The 20,284-nt window shown below is 38.2% G+C and overlaps 1 protein-coding gene across 7 annotated transcripts in view; it reads left to right on the top strand.

Annotated features, from left to right (window-relative positions):
* PSPC1 (paraspeckle component 1) overlaps positions 1-20,284 on the top strand; it is an 86,034-nt gene that overhangs the window by 12,179 nt on the left and 53,571 nt on the right. For all 7 annotated transcript variants that reach the window (XR_012922504.1, XR_012922506.1, XR_012922507.1 and 4 more), the window contains exons 3-5: positions 5,212-5,307; positions 7,693-7,889; positions 14,965-15,049. Coding sequence is in view for 2 of the 7 variants with exons in the window: in XM_076009569.1 (XP_075865684.1) it covers positions 5,212-5,307; positions 7,693-7,889; positions 14,965-15,049 (378 nt within the window). In the remaining 5 variants the exon portion in view is untranslated. The remainder of the gene's footprint in view (positions 1-5,211; positions 5,308-7,692; positions 7,890-14,964; positions 15,050-20,284) is intronic.

Genomic DNA, 20,284 nt, shown 5'->3' on the forward strand with positions numbered 1-20,284 from the left:
CTGAGGTGGGCAGATCGATTGAGCTCAGGAGTTCCAGACCAGCCTGAGCAAGAGTGAGACCTCGTCTCTACCAAAAATAGAAAAAATTAGCCCAGCGTGGTGATGCATGCCTGTAGTCTCAGCAACTCAGGAGGCTGAGGAAGAAGGATTACTTGAGCTCAGGAATTTGAGGTTGCTGTGAGCTAGGCTGACTAGCTGGGGCAACAGAGTGAGACTCTGTCTCAAAAAACAAAAAAAGTGAAAAGGTCAACAGAAGTTATACTTGGTTAGTGTGCGCATGGGCGTATCATGGGGGCTCCCAGACCACCTCCATGTTCTGTGGATCACAATAAGGACTTAGCAGCCTTCAGCATATAGTCGTACTCCAGCTAAAATTTATTACAGTGAAAAGATAAGATGAAAAATCAGCAAAGGAGAAAGTTGCTTGGGGTAGGCTAGAGGAAACTAGGTGCAAGCTTCCAAGAGTCCCTCTCCCATTAGAGTCACACAGGACATACTTAATTCATTCAGCAGTGAATTGAGACAACACGTATGGTATGTCATCTGAGCCTAGGAGTCCAGGGTTTTTTTTGTTTGTTCGTTTGTGTGTGTGTGGGGGGGGATTGGTGTCAGTCACAACATACTTATCTGGCAATTACCAAAAATTCAGACTCCCAGAAGGAAGCATAATTTCAAAGAGGTATGTTCACCATAATCCACATTGTTTGTATTAGATCTGTTAATATGAAATGTCTGATTTTGAATCAAAAGTGTAGTTCATTATATCTCAAACAACAAGTAGTACGATTAAAGTATTAGCCTAAACTATCAGCATAGTGTTGGCATCTTAACAGTAGCTTGTTTAGGCCAGCAGCAAAGAAGCCTGGAAAGCAATGAAATCGCAAAAGGTGTTTTCGCAGCTTGTTGAGAATTGAATATTTTTCCTTGTAAGACGTGGTCCAAAGCCTGGAAGAAGTGGTAGTCAGTTGGTGCAAGGTCTGGTGAATACAGTAGAAGACAAAAGCAAGTCCATCTTCTGTTTGAGCAGCATTGTTTGTGTGACTTGTGGTCGAGCATTGTCTTAGAAGAGGATCGGCCTGTCTCTGTCTCAACTGCTCAATCACAAGCATCCTCATCGTTTCATCCAGTTGGTTGTGGTAGACATCTGCTGTAATGGATTGATCAAGTTTCATGAAGCTGTAGTGACTAATACTAGTGCTGGATCACCAAACACACACCATTAGCTTTTTTTGATGAATATTTGGTTTTGGACTGTGTTTTGACATTTCATCTTTATCCATCCATGAACCCGTGAGATTGTCAAAAAGAATCCATTTGTTATCCATCACATGTAACAATGCAGTGTAGAAATGGTTTGCCTTTATGTCGTCACAGCAAAGAAAGGCGAGCTTCAAGGCAATTTCTTTTTTGGTACTCATTTAATTCATGTAAAACCCATCTACCTAGCTTCTTTATCTTGCCAGTTTGTTTCATATAGTCCAATATTGTTGCAGTAGTAACGTCTAGCCTTGCTGCTAATTCATGTGAGGTTGAGATGGATTTGCTTTCACTATACCTTTCAGCTCATCATTATCCACCTTGGTCTCAGGTTGCCCATGGCTCATTTTCAAGATTAAAATCACCAGAATGGAGTTTCTCAAATGATTCATATACTGTGTGTTCATTAACTACATCTTTCCCAAACACTTAGTTTATATTTCGAGCTGTCTGCACCATATTGGTTCCATGACAGAACTCATATTTGAGAATAATATGAATTTTTGATTTATCCATGGTTTCACAAAAATTGCTTTAACAAAAAATTTGGAAGATAATCACAAGCCAAAACGTGCATTTGAAAGAATGAGGATGTACCTTCACACACACACACACCCACCCACCCACACCCACCCACCCACAGACACACATACATAAAAACCCAAAAGTGTCAAAGTGAAATGCCAGAGATATCAACTGTCAAACTTAGTATTCATTTCATACTTGATAAACTAATATGTATATTGACAGAAAAGAAAGTCTGACGTGGTATTCATGAAAATGTGTGGAGCTCCTCTCCATATGATAGGCTTTCAAGGGACTGACTTTCCTCTACAAAAATTACTATGTTGTTTAAATTTTCCACAGTGGGACATTGTTGAAGTTTATAACCAAACTGATGATTGATTTGGTGGCAAAATGGGGAGAAAAAAATTCCAGTAACTCCAGATTTACCATGTTTGAACACTTAAATTTGTTTTCTTTTAGTCTTTTTTTGGTATATAATATGTACTTACATTGGTAAAAAGAATAAATTTAGTAATTGTATAGTAAACAAAATTTGTTAGATTTGACAGACTTTTGTTAGCACCTAAAGATGAACATGAAACAAACAGGATGGGTGAGAAAATGGTCAAAAGGAGTTTCTATAGGAAATAGTACATAAAATGAAATCATAGATATCAACATTTAGCATATGTCCCAATAAACAAAAAATAAGACATAATTCTTTAAGCATTGCCTTTGTATACCACACATACCCATGTTCCTCCATCCTTTGTGTTGTATAAGAAAATGACTGTTCTTTGCTCACTTTTTCATGTCTCTTTAGACGTGGAATTATAGAAACAAGATGACTGGTTTGGTGGAGATTGTATAAATTTGTATGTATTAGACAAGTTCCCTCCCCGAAGGCTGTATTTCCTCTCTCCCCTAATTAGAGTTGTCTAGTGGCCCATATTCATACATTGAAAGTTTAAAATTTATAGATAAAATACCCGATACTCTAGATGTCATATTTTTCTCTTAATTTTATTTACCGTTTCCCTTGGCTTCATGTAATTTTATCAATTCCCTATAAGTTTGTCATGTTCTGAGAGACAGATGATCAGCTTAGTTTATTTTCCTTCTTGAGTCCCTTTTTCTGGATTTTCTTTGAGGTGGAGTGGCCTTGTGTTATTGGAGGGGTGTGCTCATTTGTTTGGTGGTCTCTACTCAGATTTAGTTCTTATCTGGTTCTATTACTATTCTGATGTTTGTGGTGCTGCCATGGCTTCCAGTGGGTGAATGGTCCGTATAATACACTTTAATTTTGGCCCTGGGCCCCTTTGGGTACCCTTATGAGTACCACACCCCAAATCCCTTTTCTTTTGGATTCCAACTCAGTTTATCTGAAGTTTCTATAATATCATTTCACCACCCCATGATATTCTGTTCCTGCTTTTAAAATATCTGTAGTAGCTTAGTAATAATTTTTAAACAATCACTTTATGTCTTTTCCTATGGTCTAGGGTCTAAAGTTCATGTTAATCTCTGGAAATTTATGTGTAAAGAAAAGCTTTTGGAATCTAGAAAGCCCCCTTCATTTCTCTAGCTCTTCTAGTTAAGTTCACTTAAGTTAAATAACTTAAATAAGTTCACTTATTTCTCTCTGAATGAAGCATCACTGGTTTTTGTTTGTTTGTTTTTTGTTTTTTTTGGAGGGGGGTTGTTTTGTTTTTTGAGACAGAGTCTCACTGTGTTGCTCAGGCTAGAGTGTTGTGGCGTCAGCCTAGCTCACAGCAACCTCAAACTCCTGAGCTCAAGCAATCTTTCAGTCTCAGCCTCCCAAGCAACTGGGACTACAGGCACGCGCCACCATGCCTGGCTAATTTTTTCTATATATATATGTTTTAGTTGACCAATTAATTTCTTTGTATTTTTAGTAGAGACGGGGTTCTCACTCTTTTTCAGGGTGTTTTTTTTTTTTTTGAGACAGAGTCTCACTTTGTTGCCCAGGCTAGACTGAGTGCCATGGCGTCAGCCTAGCTCACAGCAACCTCAAACTCCTGGTTCAAGCAATCCTCCTGCCTCAGCCTCCCAAGTAGCTGGGACTACAGGCATTCGCCCCACCATGCCTGGCTAATTTTTTGTATATATTAGTTGGCCAATTAATTTCTTTCTATTTATAGTAGAGATGGGGTCTCGCTCTTGCTCAGGCTGGTTTCGAACTCCTGACCTTGAGCAATCCGCCCGCCTTGGCCTTCCAGAGAGCTAGGATTACAGGCGGGAGCTACCGCGCCTGGCCTTCAGGGTGGTTTTGAACTCCTTACCTTGAGCAATCCTCCTGCCTCAGCCTCCCAGAGTGCTAGGATTACAGGTGTGAACCACCCCGCCTGGCCAGCATCACTGGTTTGAAGGCAGTATAAATAGATTTTAATGCAGCTTATGTGGTGAACTTACAGCAAAGAAAATTTTAATACCAGTATCTCATCCATTCTTTTTACTCCTCCCTCTCCATGAACTCTTCCTCCTATTTAAGAAAATAATAAAGGTTTTCTAGTCATATCTTTGATCATCCTCTCTTATCTCTTCCCTCTCCTCCCAACTTTCTCCTCCAATATCTAGTGTCCTCTGCCTGCCCTCCTTCACTTTTGCTTGACTGACATCTTTTAGGTCTCATTTTTGGTTTTAATGTTTTTGAAGAATTTTTAAGGCAGTAGTCATAGACACAAGGAGACTAGGAGGCAGGCAGAGATCAGTTGGTTGAGGTGGTGGGACATATGGACAATGATGGCTACATACATAAAAATGAGGGCGTTCTTTTTCATTGTATTTTGTAAAAGTTGACTATAGTGGTTATGCTGGTTCATAATTATGCTTTATTTACTCATCTTTTTCTTGCTTTGACATTCACCTATGTCTGGCTCAGCAAATGTTTATTGACTGATTTTATGAGTACGTATGGTATTTCTGAGACATTTTCCTAAAGTGAGACATTTCCAAGTGTATTTATTTATTTATTTATTTATTTATTTATGAATGAATGAATGAATGAATGAATGACAGAGTCTCACTTTGTTGCCCAGGCTAGAGTGAGTGCCATGGCGTCAGCCTAGCTCACTGCAACCTCAAACTCCTGGGCTCAAGCAATCCTCTGGCCTCAGCCTCCCAAGTAGCTGGGACTACAGGCATGCGCCACCATGCCTGGCTAATTTTTTCTACATATATTATTAGTTGGCCAATTAATGTCTTTCTATTTATAGTAGAGATGGGGTCTAGCTCTTGCTCAGGCTGGTTTTGAACTCCTGACCTCAAGCAATCCGCCCACCTCGGCCTCCCAGAGTGCTAGGATTACAGGCGTGAGCCACCGTGCCAGGCCCTATATCTTTATTATTATAAAAAATTTCTAGCAGGATATTAATTCTGGACACTACATTAATTCTTATTAAGAATTCTTCTTTTATTCCTATCCAGGACCCCTCGTCCAGTCATTGTGGAGCCCATGGAGCAGTTTGATGATGAAGATGGCTTGCCAGAGAAGCTGATGCAGAAAACGCAACAGTATCATAAGTAAGATTTTATTTTTTAAAATTTATTTATAAATGTATCTTAGATTTTTATGGTTATATAATAGTTATATATATAGGGTACATGTGATGTTTTGATACAAGCATATACAATGTGTATTACTTAAGTCGGTAATTTGGGAATTCATCACCATAGGCATTGATCATTTCTTTGTGTTAGGAACATTTCAGTTCCGCTCTCTTAGTTATTTTAAAATATGTGTCAACTTATTGTTGACTATAGTCACTTTTTTGTGCTAACAAATCTTTGTCCTATCTATATTTTTGCAGTAAGATTTTATTAATAAAGACATTTTAGATATGTGCTATCAAGGGTGTTTATAACATTACATCACTAGACCCTGAACCCTGGAGTACTCAAATGTACAGAGGTTAGGAAGATCAGAAGGAATCAGAAAAGACTGAGAGGGAGGGAGCGTTCATGGGACAGGACGGGACAGCTGTGTCTTGGAAGCAAGGGAAGAGAGTATTTTAGAGAAGGATGAGTAGTAATTGATTGTAATTCACAACCATTTTAATTTTTCTTATAATGTTATTTTTAAAGGATTTCCTATGATTTTCTGTTCACCTGACTTTTTTCTTGTTATAGATTGTATTACAAATTTGAAATAGAGCACACTTTTGGATTTGGTAATTAGAGAACTGAAATTACAAGGGTTTACAGGAAGTGGAATCTATAGACAATATTTGTTTAAATGAATTTAGTTATCCCAGCAAACCTTATAAGAACTAGTTATATTCCCAATTTTTCTACTAAAGGGTAGAGGAAGTGCTCAGAAAGCATAACAACTAAGATTCAAATTCAGTTCTAACTCCAAAAATATGTGTTATTTCAGTGGTGTTTCCTTTGGGAGAAAATGAGTTTTTAAACATTTGTATAATAGTCAATCTCTGGCCGGGCGCGGTGGCTCACGCCTGTAATCCTAGCACTCTGGGAGGCCGAGGCGGGCGGATTGCTCAAGGTCAGGAGTTCAAAACCAACCTGAGCGGCCGGGCGCTGTGGCTCACGCCTGTAATCCTAGCTCTTGGGAGGCCGAGGCGGGTGGATTGCTCAAGGTCAGGAGTTCAAAACCAGCCTGAGCAAGAGCGAGACCCCGTCTCTACTATAAATAGAAAGAAATTAATTGGCCAACTGATATATATATAAAAAAAAAAAAATTAGCCGGGCATGGTGGCGCATGCCTGTAGTCCCAGCTACTCGGGAGGCTGAGGCAGAAGGATCACTCAAGCCCAGGAGTTTGAGGTTGCTGTGAGCTAGGCTGACGCCACGGCACTCACTCTAGCCTGGACAACAAAGCGAGACTCTGTCTCAAAAAAAAAAAAAAAAAAAAAAAACCAACCTGAGCGAGACCCCGTCTCTACCATAAAAATAGAAAGAAATTAATTGGCCAACTAATATATATATATAAAAAAATAGCTGGGCATGGTGGCTTGTGCCTGTAGTCCCAGCTACTTGGGAGGCTGAGGCAGGAGGATCACTTGAGCCCAGGAGTTTGAGGTTGCTGTGAGCTAGGCTGACGCCACGGCACTCACTCTAGCCTAGGCAAGAAAGCGAGACTCTGTCTCAAAAAAAAAAAAAAAAATAGTCAATCTCTGACTTAGGAACTGCTGACTAATAAACAGTTCTGAAAAAATTAGTGGTTGGTAGATCCTCCTACTCCTTCCCACTTTCCAGTACTTTAAAAAGAAATAATACAAATACATTTTTCAGATTAGAATACCTAGGATCATGGCTAACTTTGATTTTTGTCATATGCCTCTGAAGATCTTCGAAGCTCTTTCATGTTACTATATCTTTTCCTCTCTGACATCTTCCTCTATCTGTCCCAACTTTGTCCCACCCACTCATGTTCACTTCCCCACCCCAAAATAAAAGTTAAAATTTATAATTGCAGCAAAGTATCAATACTTTTATTGGTAGAGTGGAGATTGTGTTCCTATTAGTACTTTTTGTTTTTGAGATAGGATCTGGAGTGCAGTAGCTCGATCATAGCTCACTGCAGCCTTGAACTCCTGGGCTCACGAGATACCTTATGTAAAGTAGTTCATTGAATGAAAACCAGAAAAGCCTTATAGGAGGTTTTAATATCAGATTGCATTTTTTTAACCCCCCAACCTCCATTACATAAGTTCGAATACTAGTTCCATCACTTATTAGTTGGGCATTCTTGGGCAGTTTCTTACACTCAAGCCTGTTAAACTGGCACCACAATATTGCTATGAGGTATTAATAATTCCTGTAGAGTACCTGCCTGACACAGTGCCTTGAACATTGTAAGTCCTTAATAAATGATAAGTAGTTGTTATTTCTCATTTGTCGTTTAACGTTTTGAGCATACATTTCTGTATGTTTTTAATGTAAATTTAGGGAAAGAGAACAGCCACCACGTTTTGCTCAACCTGGGACATTTGAATTTGAGTATGCATCTCGATGGAAGGCTCTTGATGAGATGGAAAAGCAGCAGCGTGAGCAAGTTGATAGAAACATCAGAGAAGCCAAAGAGAAACTGGAGGCAGAAATGGAAGCTGCTAGGCATGAACACCAATTAATGCTAATGAGGCAAGGTAAAAATAGATTTTCATACATTTGTGGTGTGATTTTCTTTTTTTCCTTGAGGTTCATTTGTACATTTGTTCATTTGTACATACCACTGATATGTATTACTATTTAAGTTGCTTAGAGACATAGTTGGAATTCAACGTATTAGATATAAAAATCTCCCTTTTATGTGAGAACTTCCCTTAAAAAAACTTATTAAAAGTTTTACCAGGCCGGGCGCGGTGGCTCACGCCTGTAATCCTAGCACTCTGGGAGGCCGAGGCGGGCGGATTGCTCAAGGTCAGGAGTTCAAAACCAGCCTGAGCGAGACCTCGTCTCTACCATAAAAATAGAAAGAAATTAATTGGCCAACTAATATATATAATATAAAAATCAGCCGGGCATGGTGGTTCGTGCCTGTAGTCCCAGCTACTCGGGAGGCTGAGGCAGGAGGATTGCTTGAGCCCAGGAGTTTGAGGTTGCTGTGAGCTAGGCTGACGCCATGGCACTCACTCTAGCCTAGGCAAGAAAGCGAGACTCTGTCTCAAAAAAAAAAAAAAAAAGTTTTACCTACATGAGTAATGTTGGAGGTAATTGAAGCATGTTAAATTTTGCTAGTAGGCTGAGCGTGGTGGCTCACCCTGTAATCCTAGCACTCTGGGAGGCCGAAGCAGGAAGATCGCTCAAGGTCAGGAGTTTGAGACCAGCCTGAGCAATAGCGAGACCCCATCTCTACTAAAAATACGAAGAAATTAATTGGACAACTAAAAATATATAGAAAAAATTAGCTGGGCATGGTGGCGCATGCCTGTAGTTCCAGATAACTCAGGAGGCTGAGGCAGGAGGATTGCTTGAGCCTAGGAGTTTGAGGTTGCTGTGAGCTAGGCTGACGCCACGGCACTCTAGCCCACGCAACAGAGTGAAACTCTGTCTCAAAAAAAAAAAATAAATTTTGCGAGTAGCAGAACATGATTCTCTTGTCAAAAAGAAAAACCCAGTGGGCAATTCTTGGTAGGCAGACATGGCATACAGCCACATAGAAGATTTTGTTTGGTGAAAAGAAGAATTAGGACAAATGCTGACGATTTAAGATTATTACTACACGTCGAAAGAGGATAAGTTGGATAATTTGGCAGAGATGAAAAAGATTCATGTGTGTAGATGGATATGGGGTTTCAGGAAGGATAAATTCTTAGTAATTGGCAAGAACATTTTAAACCCTTGATCATGCTATCTGAATTTCTAAGAATGGTTATAACAGTTGATAATTGATTCTTATCCACTGGTCAAATACCTAACAATATGATAAACTGCTAGATCCAAATCCTGTTACATTTTTTATGAGTTATTTTTATTTCTTCTCTCATTTCTTTTTTTTTTTTTTTGTGACAGAGTCTTGCTTTGTTGCCCAGGCTAGAGTGAGTGCCCTGGCATCAGCCTAGCTCACAGCAACCTCAAACTCCTGGGCTCAAGCAATCCTTCTGTCTCAGCCTCCCGAATAGCTGAGACTACAGCCATGTGCCACCATGCCCGGCTAATTTTTTCTATATATATTTTTAGTTGGCTAAATAATTTCTTTATAGTAGAGATGGGGTCTCACTCTTGCTCAGGGTGGTTTCGAACTCCTGACCTCAAGCAATCCGCCTGCCTTGGCCTCCCAGAGTGCTAGGATTACAGGCGTGAGCCACCGTGCCCGGCCTCTCATTTCTTTTTGATCACCAGTATAGGAGACAATTCCTGAATTTTCTTCATAGTTATTTTTATGTTACTTTTGTTACCATAACTTATATAACTCCCAGTAGAAAGTATTAATGCTTCACCCAGTGTTTATTTTATTTATTTATTTTTTGGAGACAGGGTCTTGGTGTGTTGCCCAGGCTGGGGTGCAGTGATATGATCTTTGCTCCAGTGCTGCCTCAAACTTCTGTGGTCAAGCAGTCTCCCACCTTGGCCTCCTGAGTAGCTAGGACTACCTACAGGCACATGCCACTGTGCCATGTATTGTGCTGCTATTCTCTCACTTTCTACTATTGGATTTTTCTTGATTATATTATGTAGCAGCAGGAACTGTGAGCTGGCTCTTTCCTTAATGCTGAAAGCTGATGGAAAGCCGTCTGGTTAGCACCCAAGAAGTGAAGTAAACAGTCATGTCTCCAATGACTACAGTTATGTAGGAGGCCTGGGAATGTTCTTTGAACACGTATTCTCAAAATATAGAGATTGGGGAGTAAACTGCCATTTGTTTCTTGCCCTTGAGTTCCCTTATTCCCTCTTGAGTTATACTGATAAAAGGAATGTGTGGGCTGGGCGCAGTGGCTCACGCCTATAATCCTAGCACTCTGGTAGGCTTGAGGTCAGGAGTTCAAAACCAGCCTGAGCAATAGCGAGACCCTGTCTCTACTATAAATAGAAAGAAATTAATTGGCCGACTAATATAAATAGAAAAAATTAGCCGGGCATGGTGGTGCATGCCTGTAGTCCCAGCTACTCAGGAGGCTGAGGCAGCAGGATTGCTTGAGTCCAGGAGTTTGAGGTTGTTGTGAGCTAGGCTGATGCAACAGTACTCACTCTAGCCTGAGCAACAAAGCAAGACTCTGTCTCAAAAAAATAAGTTAATTAAAAAAAAAAAAACAATGTGTGCACCAAGGACAGGGCTCTTTGCTCTTAAAAGCCTTGAGTCCCCCGCGCCCACTTATCCAGATAATTGACTACTTTGTCTTCATTTCTGGGGAACCACTTGGTTTGGGATTCCCTGGGTTGAACTGGACTCAGCGATATCATTTTTTCTGTATGCTTTGTACTTATAAATCAAATAAAAATATGTTTAATTCCCATAAATGATATCTTTTGATGCCTGACTACCAAAGAAAAAGAATGAGAAAATAGGTATATTAGGCCCTTCTTTCTTTCTCTTTTCCTGTAAGTTTTTGTTATTTTGCCTCTGTTTTGTTTGTATTTATGCCACTGACTAGAATGTTCTTTTATCATAATCTCCATATGTGTTTACATTTTAATGATGTTTTAAATAGTTTTAGGAATGACTTTTCTGTTCATCACTTGTCTGATGTTTATCCTATCTTGATTTCTTTAATAAAGGCTCATGGTAACAATATTCTCTGAGCTCTTGTATCTACTAAAATATTATCTGTGATCTCATGGTACTTTGGCTTTTGAATGATAAAGAATTCAAGGTCCCCCCCCCCCTTTTTAAGTTTGTCTTCTAGCATTAAATGTTTCTGCAGGAGAGTCTAAAGTAAACATGAAACAAAAAATTTTTTTTGAGACAATGTCTCTTTCTATTGTCCTTGCTAGAGTACAGTGGCATCATCATAGCTTATTGCAACCTCAAACTCCTGGACTCAAGAAATCCTCCTGCCTCAGCCTCCTAAGTAGCTGGGATGCAGACACTCACCATTATGCCCAGCTAACTTTTCTATTTTTTGTAGAGACAGGGTCTTACTTTTGCTCAGGCTCAAACTCTTGACCCTAAGCAATCCTCCTGCCTCTACCTCCCAGAGTGCTAGGATTACAGGTGTGAGCCACCGTGCCTGGCCTGAATTTTTATCATGCCTGCTTTTGTTACATCTTTCTATCTGTCCATCCTTGTATTCAAAATATATCATGCTGTGCACCATAATATTTCAACTTTTCCTTAAGACTAGATAATGCCTTTTCAGTCTGCAGATTCAAGTCTTATATTTGCATTAGAAATTTTTTTTTTTTTTTTTTTTTTGAGACAGAGTCTCACTTTAGTCCAGGCTACAGTGCCGTAGCGTTAGCCTAGCTTACGGCAACCTCAAACTCCTGAGCTCAAGCAATCCTTCTGCCTCAGCTTTCTGAGTAGCTGGGACTATAGACATGCGCCACCATGCCTAGCTAATTTTTTCTCTCTATATAATTTTAGTTATCTAATTAATTTCTTTGTATTTTTAGTAGAGACGGGGTCTCACTCTTGCTCAGGCTGGTTTCCAACTCTAGACCTTGAGTGATCCTCCTGACTTGGCCTCCCAGAGAGCTAGGATTATAGGCACGAACCACCGCACCCGGCCTTGAATTAGAATTTGTATTTAGAATTGTTAGAAAGTATATGTTCAGTATTCATGACTGGCACAATATCAAATTGAGAAAGCACTTTTCTCACAGTCTAGCAAATCAAAATTTAAATGTCTATATTCTCTTGCATTCCCTTTTTCTGTATATCAATATTTATGATATATTGAAATTGCATATAGTTTTATGTTCTTTTATCATTAAATTTGTTAGGTAAGCATTTTAAATATTATTTAGTAGTAAGTAGTAATGTAGCTGACGTTTTTGTTGTATTTTCTTAAGAAAAGTTTTCAAGTGTGATTTACTGGATCAAAGGATAAAAATACCTCTAGTTATATATTTATTGTAATTTTTTTTCCTGGAAGGATATCATTATGGCAGTGTACAAGTGTATTACCTTTTATGAAATTTGAGGAACTTTGGATATTAACAACTTAAAAACGTAGTTTAGTAAGATGGTAGTTTTGTTTTCAGTTCGTAGTTCTGAGTATCAGGTAACTGCTTGTCTGGTAATTTGATTGTTGGAGCCTTTCAGCTAATTATACCAATGTTACAGATGAGAATATAAGATTTGAGAAGTTAAATCAGCTGTTTCTTTTTCTTTTTTCTTTTTTTTTCTTTTGGCATATTATGGGGGTACAGATTTTAAGGTTTCAATAAATGCCCTCCCCCCCCACTAAATCAGCTGTTTCAAATTGCACAGCTTAAAAGTAGAAGATCCAGTTGTCAGACAACAAAAATTTATGTTCTTTTTCCTTTTCATGGAAAAAAAGTAACGTATATTTTCACATTTATTATATATGTTAGGTAGCCCCTTATTTAAGAGCAGCCAACGTACAAAACAAGGCATGCAAGGCATGGATAAAATTTTTACAATATATACTGGATTGACTTTCTTTGATTGGTAATGATAGTAGGACACTTTCTGTACTTTGGCTTTTTGAAGCATTTCCTCTTAGGAAAGTAAGTACATTATTTATTATTGTTTTCTACTAGGTTTCCACAGCTAAAATAAATACATGATGGTTGTGTGGTTTTCAGCATTGGTTGCACAATGATTGCATCTAGGGAGCTTTAGAAATAAATATGCTTGTCCCACGTCCCAAGAGATTTTGATTCAGTTGGTCTGAGGTTAAAAGATATTTACATAATTCTAATGAGCATTTAAGGTTGAGAACTGATGTTATAAAGATTTGTAATCATTATAGTCATGTTTAGTGTTATTTGTTTTCTCTACTGGCATGTTATCGAAGTCACCTGGGCCCTGTCCCATGTACTAAAATAGATTTTTCTGAGCAGACTCCCAAAATACATAGTTTTAAAAGTTTCCAATGTGAGTCTGATCAACCAGGTTTGGTTTACATTTTGGAATGAAGAGAGAATTGGCCAGGAGTCCCAGTTCAATCATGTAATAGCTGGGAGTCTGGACTAAGTTTATAATCTGTCTGAATCCTCATCCTTTTTTTGTTGGTATAATTTATATATAATTCAATCTGTTTTTAATTTCTAAAATGGAGAGAATATTTGCGTTGTTGAGGTTATATGCTTGTCTTGCTATGGTTATGACCATATGGTTCTTGGCACCTTAGATTAACTTTTAGCGGTAGTGGTAGTATTATGTTATATATTACTCAGCTATTGAGTATAATGATTTATTAGAAATCATTCAGTTGATAAGTTATGTTCATACTAGAAATTTCAGATAACATCATAAAGAGAAAAGGAAAATAAAAACAGCCGATAATTATGCCATCTAGAGTATTTTAATATTTTATTATATACATGTCTGCACACATAATTTTATACCATATTACAGACAAGATTTTTAGGTCAGAAATTTTTAGCTTAGAATGGTTATATACTACTACTCAGATGTGTAATACAAATGTACTTTTCATTATCTTACTCTGGAATCGGGGATTGGTGTTAATAAGAATGGTTTTTGCTTGCTACTGTTGAAAATAGTTTTGTTCATATCAGTATTCAGCTTGATTTTCCCCTTTCAAAATTTGTCTCTTTGCCTGTCTCCATAAGACATTGACTTAGTGAAGAAGGAATCTTATGCTAATTGTGATGGGAAGTTTGTCCTTTGGGTTTTTTAGTATTTTTTGAGACTCACTCTGTTGCCTGGACTAGAATGCCGTTGACGTCAGCAAGCTCAAACTCCTGGGCTTAAGCGATCCTCCTGCCTCAGCCTCCCAAGTAGCTGGGACTACAGGCATGTATCACCACGCCCAGCTAATTTTTTATATATGTGTAATTTTAGTTGGCCAATTAATTTCTTTGCTTTTTTTTTTTTTTCTTTTTTGAGACAGAGTCTGGCTTTGTTGCCCAGGCTAGAGTGAGTGCCGTGGCATCAGCCTAGCTCACAGCAACCTCAAACTCCTGGGCTCAAGTGATCCTGCTGCCTCAGTCTCCCGAGTAGCTGGGACTACAGGCATGCGCCACCATGCCCAGCTAATTTTCTTTCTATATTTTCAATTGTCGAGCTCATTTCTTTCTATTTATAGTAGAGACGGGGTCTCACTCTTGCTCAGGCTGGTTTCGAACTCCTGACCTTGAGCGATCCTCCCGCCTCAGGCCTCCCAGAGTGCTAGGATTACAGGTGTGGGCCTGTCCTTTGGGTTTTATGCAGTTCTCTATCTTATTCTTATTTGTCCGGTCTGGTTCTTAAGTGCCTTCTGCTTGTTTCTCTCAAAGCATTTTTGGAGAATTTGCATTTGCTGCTGAAAAAAATTACAATTTCTTTAAAGATTGTAAATAAAAGCAGGTTAATATAGCTGTCATTTATTTCATTTTTAGTATGTGCTAGGTAGGTCTTATGTTAAAATAATTTCTACCCATTTTAATTTCTTAACAGAGATGAATTTTAATACTCTTTATTATACATACATGCCCAGAAAGTATATTAATTTGATTATGCATCTTATATTTTTTCACTATAAAGTGATTAGTTGACAAATATATTGCTGGTGATAGAGAATATGTTTATTGATGTAAAAATATACAAAGGGAAGCTAAAAACATTAATGTGCAATCAACATTTTACAGATCTAATGAGACGTCAAGAAGAACTCAGGCGCTTGGAAGAACTCAGAAACCAAGAACTGCAAAAACGGAAGCAAATACAACTGAGGTAATAAAAATTCATTGTAACACAAACATGAACATTTTTTTTTTTTTTTTTTTTGAGACAGAGTCTCGCTTTGCTGTCCAGGCTAGAGTGAGTGCTGTGGCGTCAGCCTAGCTCACAGCAGCCTCAAACTCCTGGGCTCGAGCGATCCTTTTGCCTCAGCCTCCCGAGTAGCTGGGACTACAGGCATGCGCCACCATGCCCGGCTAATTTTTTATATACATATCAGTTGGCCAATTAATTTCTTTCTATTTATAGTAGAGACAGGGTTTCGCTCTGGCTCAGGCTGGTTTTGAACTCCTGACCTTGAGCAATCCGCCCGCCTCGGCCTCCCAGAGAGCTAGGATTACAGGCGTGAGCCACCGCGCCCAGCCAAACATGAACATTTTTAATTTCAAAATATTTAGAGGGGTTAAGTACTTTTTTTGTATGTGGATGAATCGTATCATGCTGAAGTCAGGGCTTTCAGAGTACCTGTCATCAGCATAGTGTATATTGTACTTGATTTTTTCACTGACCCTCACCCCCTTTCGTAGTTTCCAATGTTCATTACAGCTCTTTATGACCATGTGTATCCCTCATTTAGCTCCCACTTATAAGTGAGAACATGAGGTAACTGTTTTTCCATTCCTGAGATGTTTCATTTAGGATAATGGTCTTCAGTTCCATCCAAGTTGCTGCAAAAGACATTATTTGATGCCATTTTATGGCTGAGTAGTACTTCATGATATATACATATACCACATTTTCTTTATCCACTTCTCAGTTGATGGGCACTTAGGTTGGTTCCATTATCATTGCAGTTGTGAACCATGGGCAATAAACATTTAGGTGCAGGCTTCTTTTTATAAACAGACTTCTTTTTCTTTGAGTAGATACCTAGTAGTAGGATTGCTGCATGGGATGGAAGGTCTACTTTAGTTCTAAATGGATATATTTGAATTGCTCTTAGTTTTAATTTCGTCATGCATGTAACACTACTGTGATTGTCTTTATGCATCTTTTTGCTTCTGATAATTTGTTTAGATTATTGTTTAGATAATTTGTTTAGATTTCTGCAAGTGGGCTCCATGGTAAAAACAGTATGAGCATTTAAAATCTTAGTACCTACTAGATAATTGTGGTGGCCAACTTAAAATCTTTTAGATGTATAAACAAAAATTGATAGTTTTCCTTTTGCCTGTATTTTTTTTGTTTTGTTGTATTTTTGTAGAGAAGGGGTCTCACTATGTTGACCAGGCTGGTCTTAAACTCCTGGCCTCAAGTGGTCCTCCTGCATCCATCTCCCAAAGTGCTGGGATTACAGGTGTGAGCCACTGCGCCTAGCCTTGTAATTTTTAATTGTAAAACATAATGGGATAAATGTTTCAAAAATCATGGTAATTAGGAAAAGTTAGAATAAAGCTATGATAGATGAAACAAACTTATAAATTTGGTTTTGAAGTATTTATTTTAAAAATAACAAGTGCTTGTGGCAAGAAATAAAGTGGTTCATGGGAACTTAAAAGTAAAGAAGAAAGTGAGAAACTGAATCTTTTGCTTCTCCGTAGTCTGCAGATAGGTGGTATTCAGTACATTTCAATGTATTTTTTCCAACTTTGTATTTGATTTTTATCAGTGTATATATGTATATATCAGTGTATATATGTTTCTATATGATTTTACTGTACTCAGTGACATTCTCAAATTGTGGGCCTCAGACAGGCAGCATTAGCATCCTCACGTAGGAATTCATTAGAAGTACAATCTCAAGCCTTTCTCCAGAACCTCTAAATAAGAAACTAGAGTGGTGGGGCCTGGCCACATGGGAATCCTCTGGGTGATTCTGATGAACCTGAAGGTTTGAGAACTGTTGTCAACAACTACCCATGTTAATCGCCTACTTCTGAGACCTTTTTCAATTTTTTCTTTCCCTTTTTTTTATAAACATCTTCTTACAAAGAAAAGGAAACCTCCCCTCTTCTAACATAGGACCTAAACTAAACCCAGCTTTCTCTAATATTTTGACGTGACAGCTAGGCTTTTTCAAATGGCATGCTACCCTTCATGTTCCCCCCAAAATAAACAAATAATGAAAACCAAGCATAATATGGGGTAAAACCCAACATAGAACACAAAAATATAATAAATTAATCTAATTACATTACAAATGAATAACATAATCACATTGAAAGGAGATTCACCCGCACTGTGTGTGGGTGTGTTACCCACACTCCAGCCTGGGTAGCAAAACAAGACCCCGTCTCAAAAAAAAGTCCAAAAAAACCCAAACTCACAGCAAAACAAAACATAAGCCAAGATTCAACCTGAATTACCTCCTAATAGCCAAAGTTGTAACAATTTCAGTAACAACATAAAAAATGATATTAGATTTTAAACCAGTGAATAAAATAAATATAGATGAGTCCATACTGATAAAAGTAATTGAATAAATAAATGAAAGACAAAGCATAGCTATTCCTTATAGTGGAATTCTAATTAGTAAATGCAGAAAGAATGGGGAGATAGAAAATAATAGGCAAATACTGTAGTAATAATTTTTACAAATATGTTTTATTGATGGATGCCAAAGTTGGTAGGCAAAAACTGGAGAAACAGGATTTTTGCATAGTCTCAAAGTTGTATTAAATACAAATGAAAAATAGTAAATTTAAAGTCAAGAAACCTAACAGGTAACACTGTAACCAAATATTAAATTTCATATCACCTGTAATAAGACAGTTGACATCCAGGAACTCCTTGGTAAGATTCACTTAGCACACAGCATCATTTCTTGCCCAGTATGCATAACTTCATTCCAGTCATGAAAAAACATCAGATAAACCTAAGTTGAAGGACATTCTACAAATTAGTCATTTCTCTTTAATAGTGTCAAGTTCATGAAAGATGGAAACACTGAATCATTATAGCCTGGAGGGGGGAGTAAGGAGAAATAAAAAATGCAATGTGGAATTTTGGTTAAGGTTCTGGTATGGAAAAAGACTTATGTGGGGAAACTTGAAATTTTAGTAAGCTCTGTAGTTAATTACAGTATTGTACCGTGTTCATTCCTCGTTTTAGTGATTTTTACCATGGTTATATAAGATTTTTTTTTTTTTTTTGAGACAGAGTCTCACTTTGTTTCCCAGGCTAGAGTGAGTGCTGTGGTGTCAGCCTAGCTCACAGCAACCTCAAACTCCTGGGCTCAAGTGATCCTTCTTCCTCAGCCCCCCGAGTAGCTGGGACTATAGGCATGCGCCACCATGCCCGGCTAATTTTTTCTATATATATATTAGTTGGCCAATTAATTTCTTTCTATTTATAGTAGAGACGGGGTCTTATTCTTGCTCAGGCTGGTTTCGAACTCCTGACCTCGAGCCTCCCAGAGTGCTAGGATTACAGGCGTGAGCTACCTCGCCTGGCCTATATAAGATGTCAGTATTAGGGGAAACTGGATGAGGTATATAGTGGAACTCTGTACTGTTTATGCAATTTTCTGTATGTCTGAAAAAGTTATAAATACAGAAAAGAGAAAAATAGTACTCTGGTGTGGGGACAAAATGGAGAAAAAAAGACACAAACTCTCCCACTATAGAATTTATAGTAATAGATGAGTGACTCTCCCACTATAGAACTTACAGTAATAGATGAGTGAGGCAAACGTTAGTTAGAATGATCAGGTTATTATTTTTTTTTTTGAGACAGAGTCTCGCTTTGTTGCCTAGGCTAGAGTGAGTGCCGTAGCGTCAGCCTAGCTCACAGCAACCTCAAACTCCTGGGCTCAAGCAATCCTGCTGCCTCAGCCTCCCGAGTAGCTGGGACTACAGGCATGTGCTACCATGCCCAGCTAATTTTTTCTATATATATTAGTTGGCCAATTAATTTCTTTCTATTTATAGTAGAGACGGGGTCTTGCTTTTGCTCAGGCTGGTTTCAAACCCCTGACCTTGAGCAGCCCTCCCACCTCAGCTTCCCAGAGTACTAGGATTACAGGCATGGGCCACCGCGCCCGGCCTGTAATGTAAGAATCTTGATTTTAGAAATGTGAGTAACTTGTCTTAAAATTGAGTAGTTTTGCATCATGTATAAAGGAAAGGAAAAATGGGCTGTGTCTAGAAACATTTTATAGTAAGAAGTGTCAAATATATCCCATACTTTCAAGACAGCAAATCAAGAAAATTGTTACAGTTAAACTGAAGAAATTTATCTGGCTGGGGCTGCTACCACATAAGACAAGCTTTACTTGTTAACAAACCAGATCTTGGTTAGAAGTTAGAAAAAATTGGCTTAGGAAAGTATATTTTGAGATAAATTAAAGAATGTCTTTGAGGTACACAAGTTTCTAGTTTTCCTTTCAATGCTTACAAATAAATTAGTTTTTCATAGGTCACTTAATTCTTTTGTTTTTGTTTTGGAGATAGTCTCCAAAGGCTAGAATGCCGTGGCATCATCATAGTTGGTTGCAGCCTCAAACTCCTGATCCTCCTACCTTAGCCTTGTGCATAGGCTAATTTTTTTATTTTTAGTAGAGATAGGGTCTCACTCTTGGCTCAGGCTGGTCACTTCTTCATTTCTTTTCCTCCCACCTACTTATTCACTCATCTACCCTTTCAGCCATTCATTTCCTTTAAGTCATTCAGCAAATTATTATCAAGCCCTTGTGGTGTCCTGGGCCCTTTGATAGATGTGGGGGGCATAGTGCTGAACAAGAATAGCAGGAAAGTTCTATCCAGTAGGCGTTGCGGCTTAGTGTCTAGGGTCTCTCAAGATTTTCAAAATCCTGCAAAAATAAAAAATAAATTTGTGACCTGTAAATAATTAGTGGGCTTCTAAATAAAACAAGTTTTAGAATTGAGGGAGCTCTCTGAACCTTTTCTCATTGTGAGAGCTGCCAAAAACAAAAAGAGGAAAAAAGTTGCAATTTTATCAGTTTTCAATAAAATACAATGCAAAAGATGTTAAAATTTGTCATAACTGTACTTAATTGTTCCATTTGTGAATATAACCTAGGAAATAATCCTTGACCCAAACCAATAATTTATATAACTCTATAGAAGTGATATTTAAATCATCTTGTGGAGTAGAAATAATTGAAAGCAAAGATGTGAACAACGGGGAATGTTTCTGTATGCTGTTTATAAATTTAGATTATGGAATTGTCATTGTCCTATAGCCATAAGTGCAGTGCTCTTGTTTTCAGAGTGGTATAAAATTTTTCATACCCTCTTGTATGCTCATAGAAAAGACTTTTGAAAGCCC

Source organism: Microcebus murinus, chromosome 13, assembly GCF_040939455.1.
Source record: "Microcebus murinus isolate Inina chromosome 13, M.murinus_Inina_mat1.0, whole genome shotgun sequence".
Lineage (NCBI taxonomy): Eukaryota > Metazoa > Chordata > Mammalia > Primates > Cheirogaleidae > Microcebus > Microcebus murinus.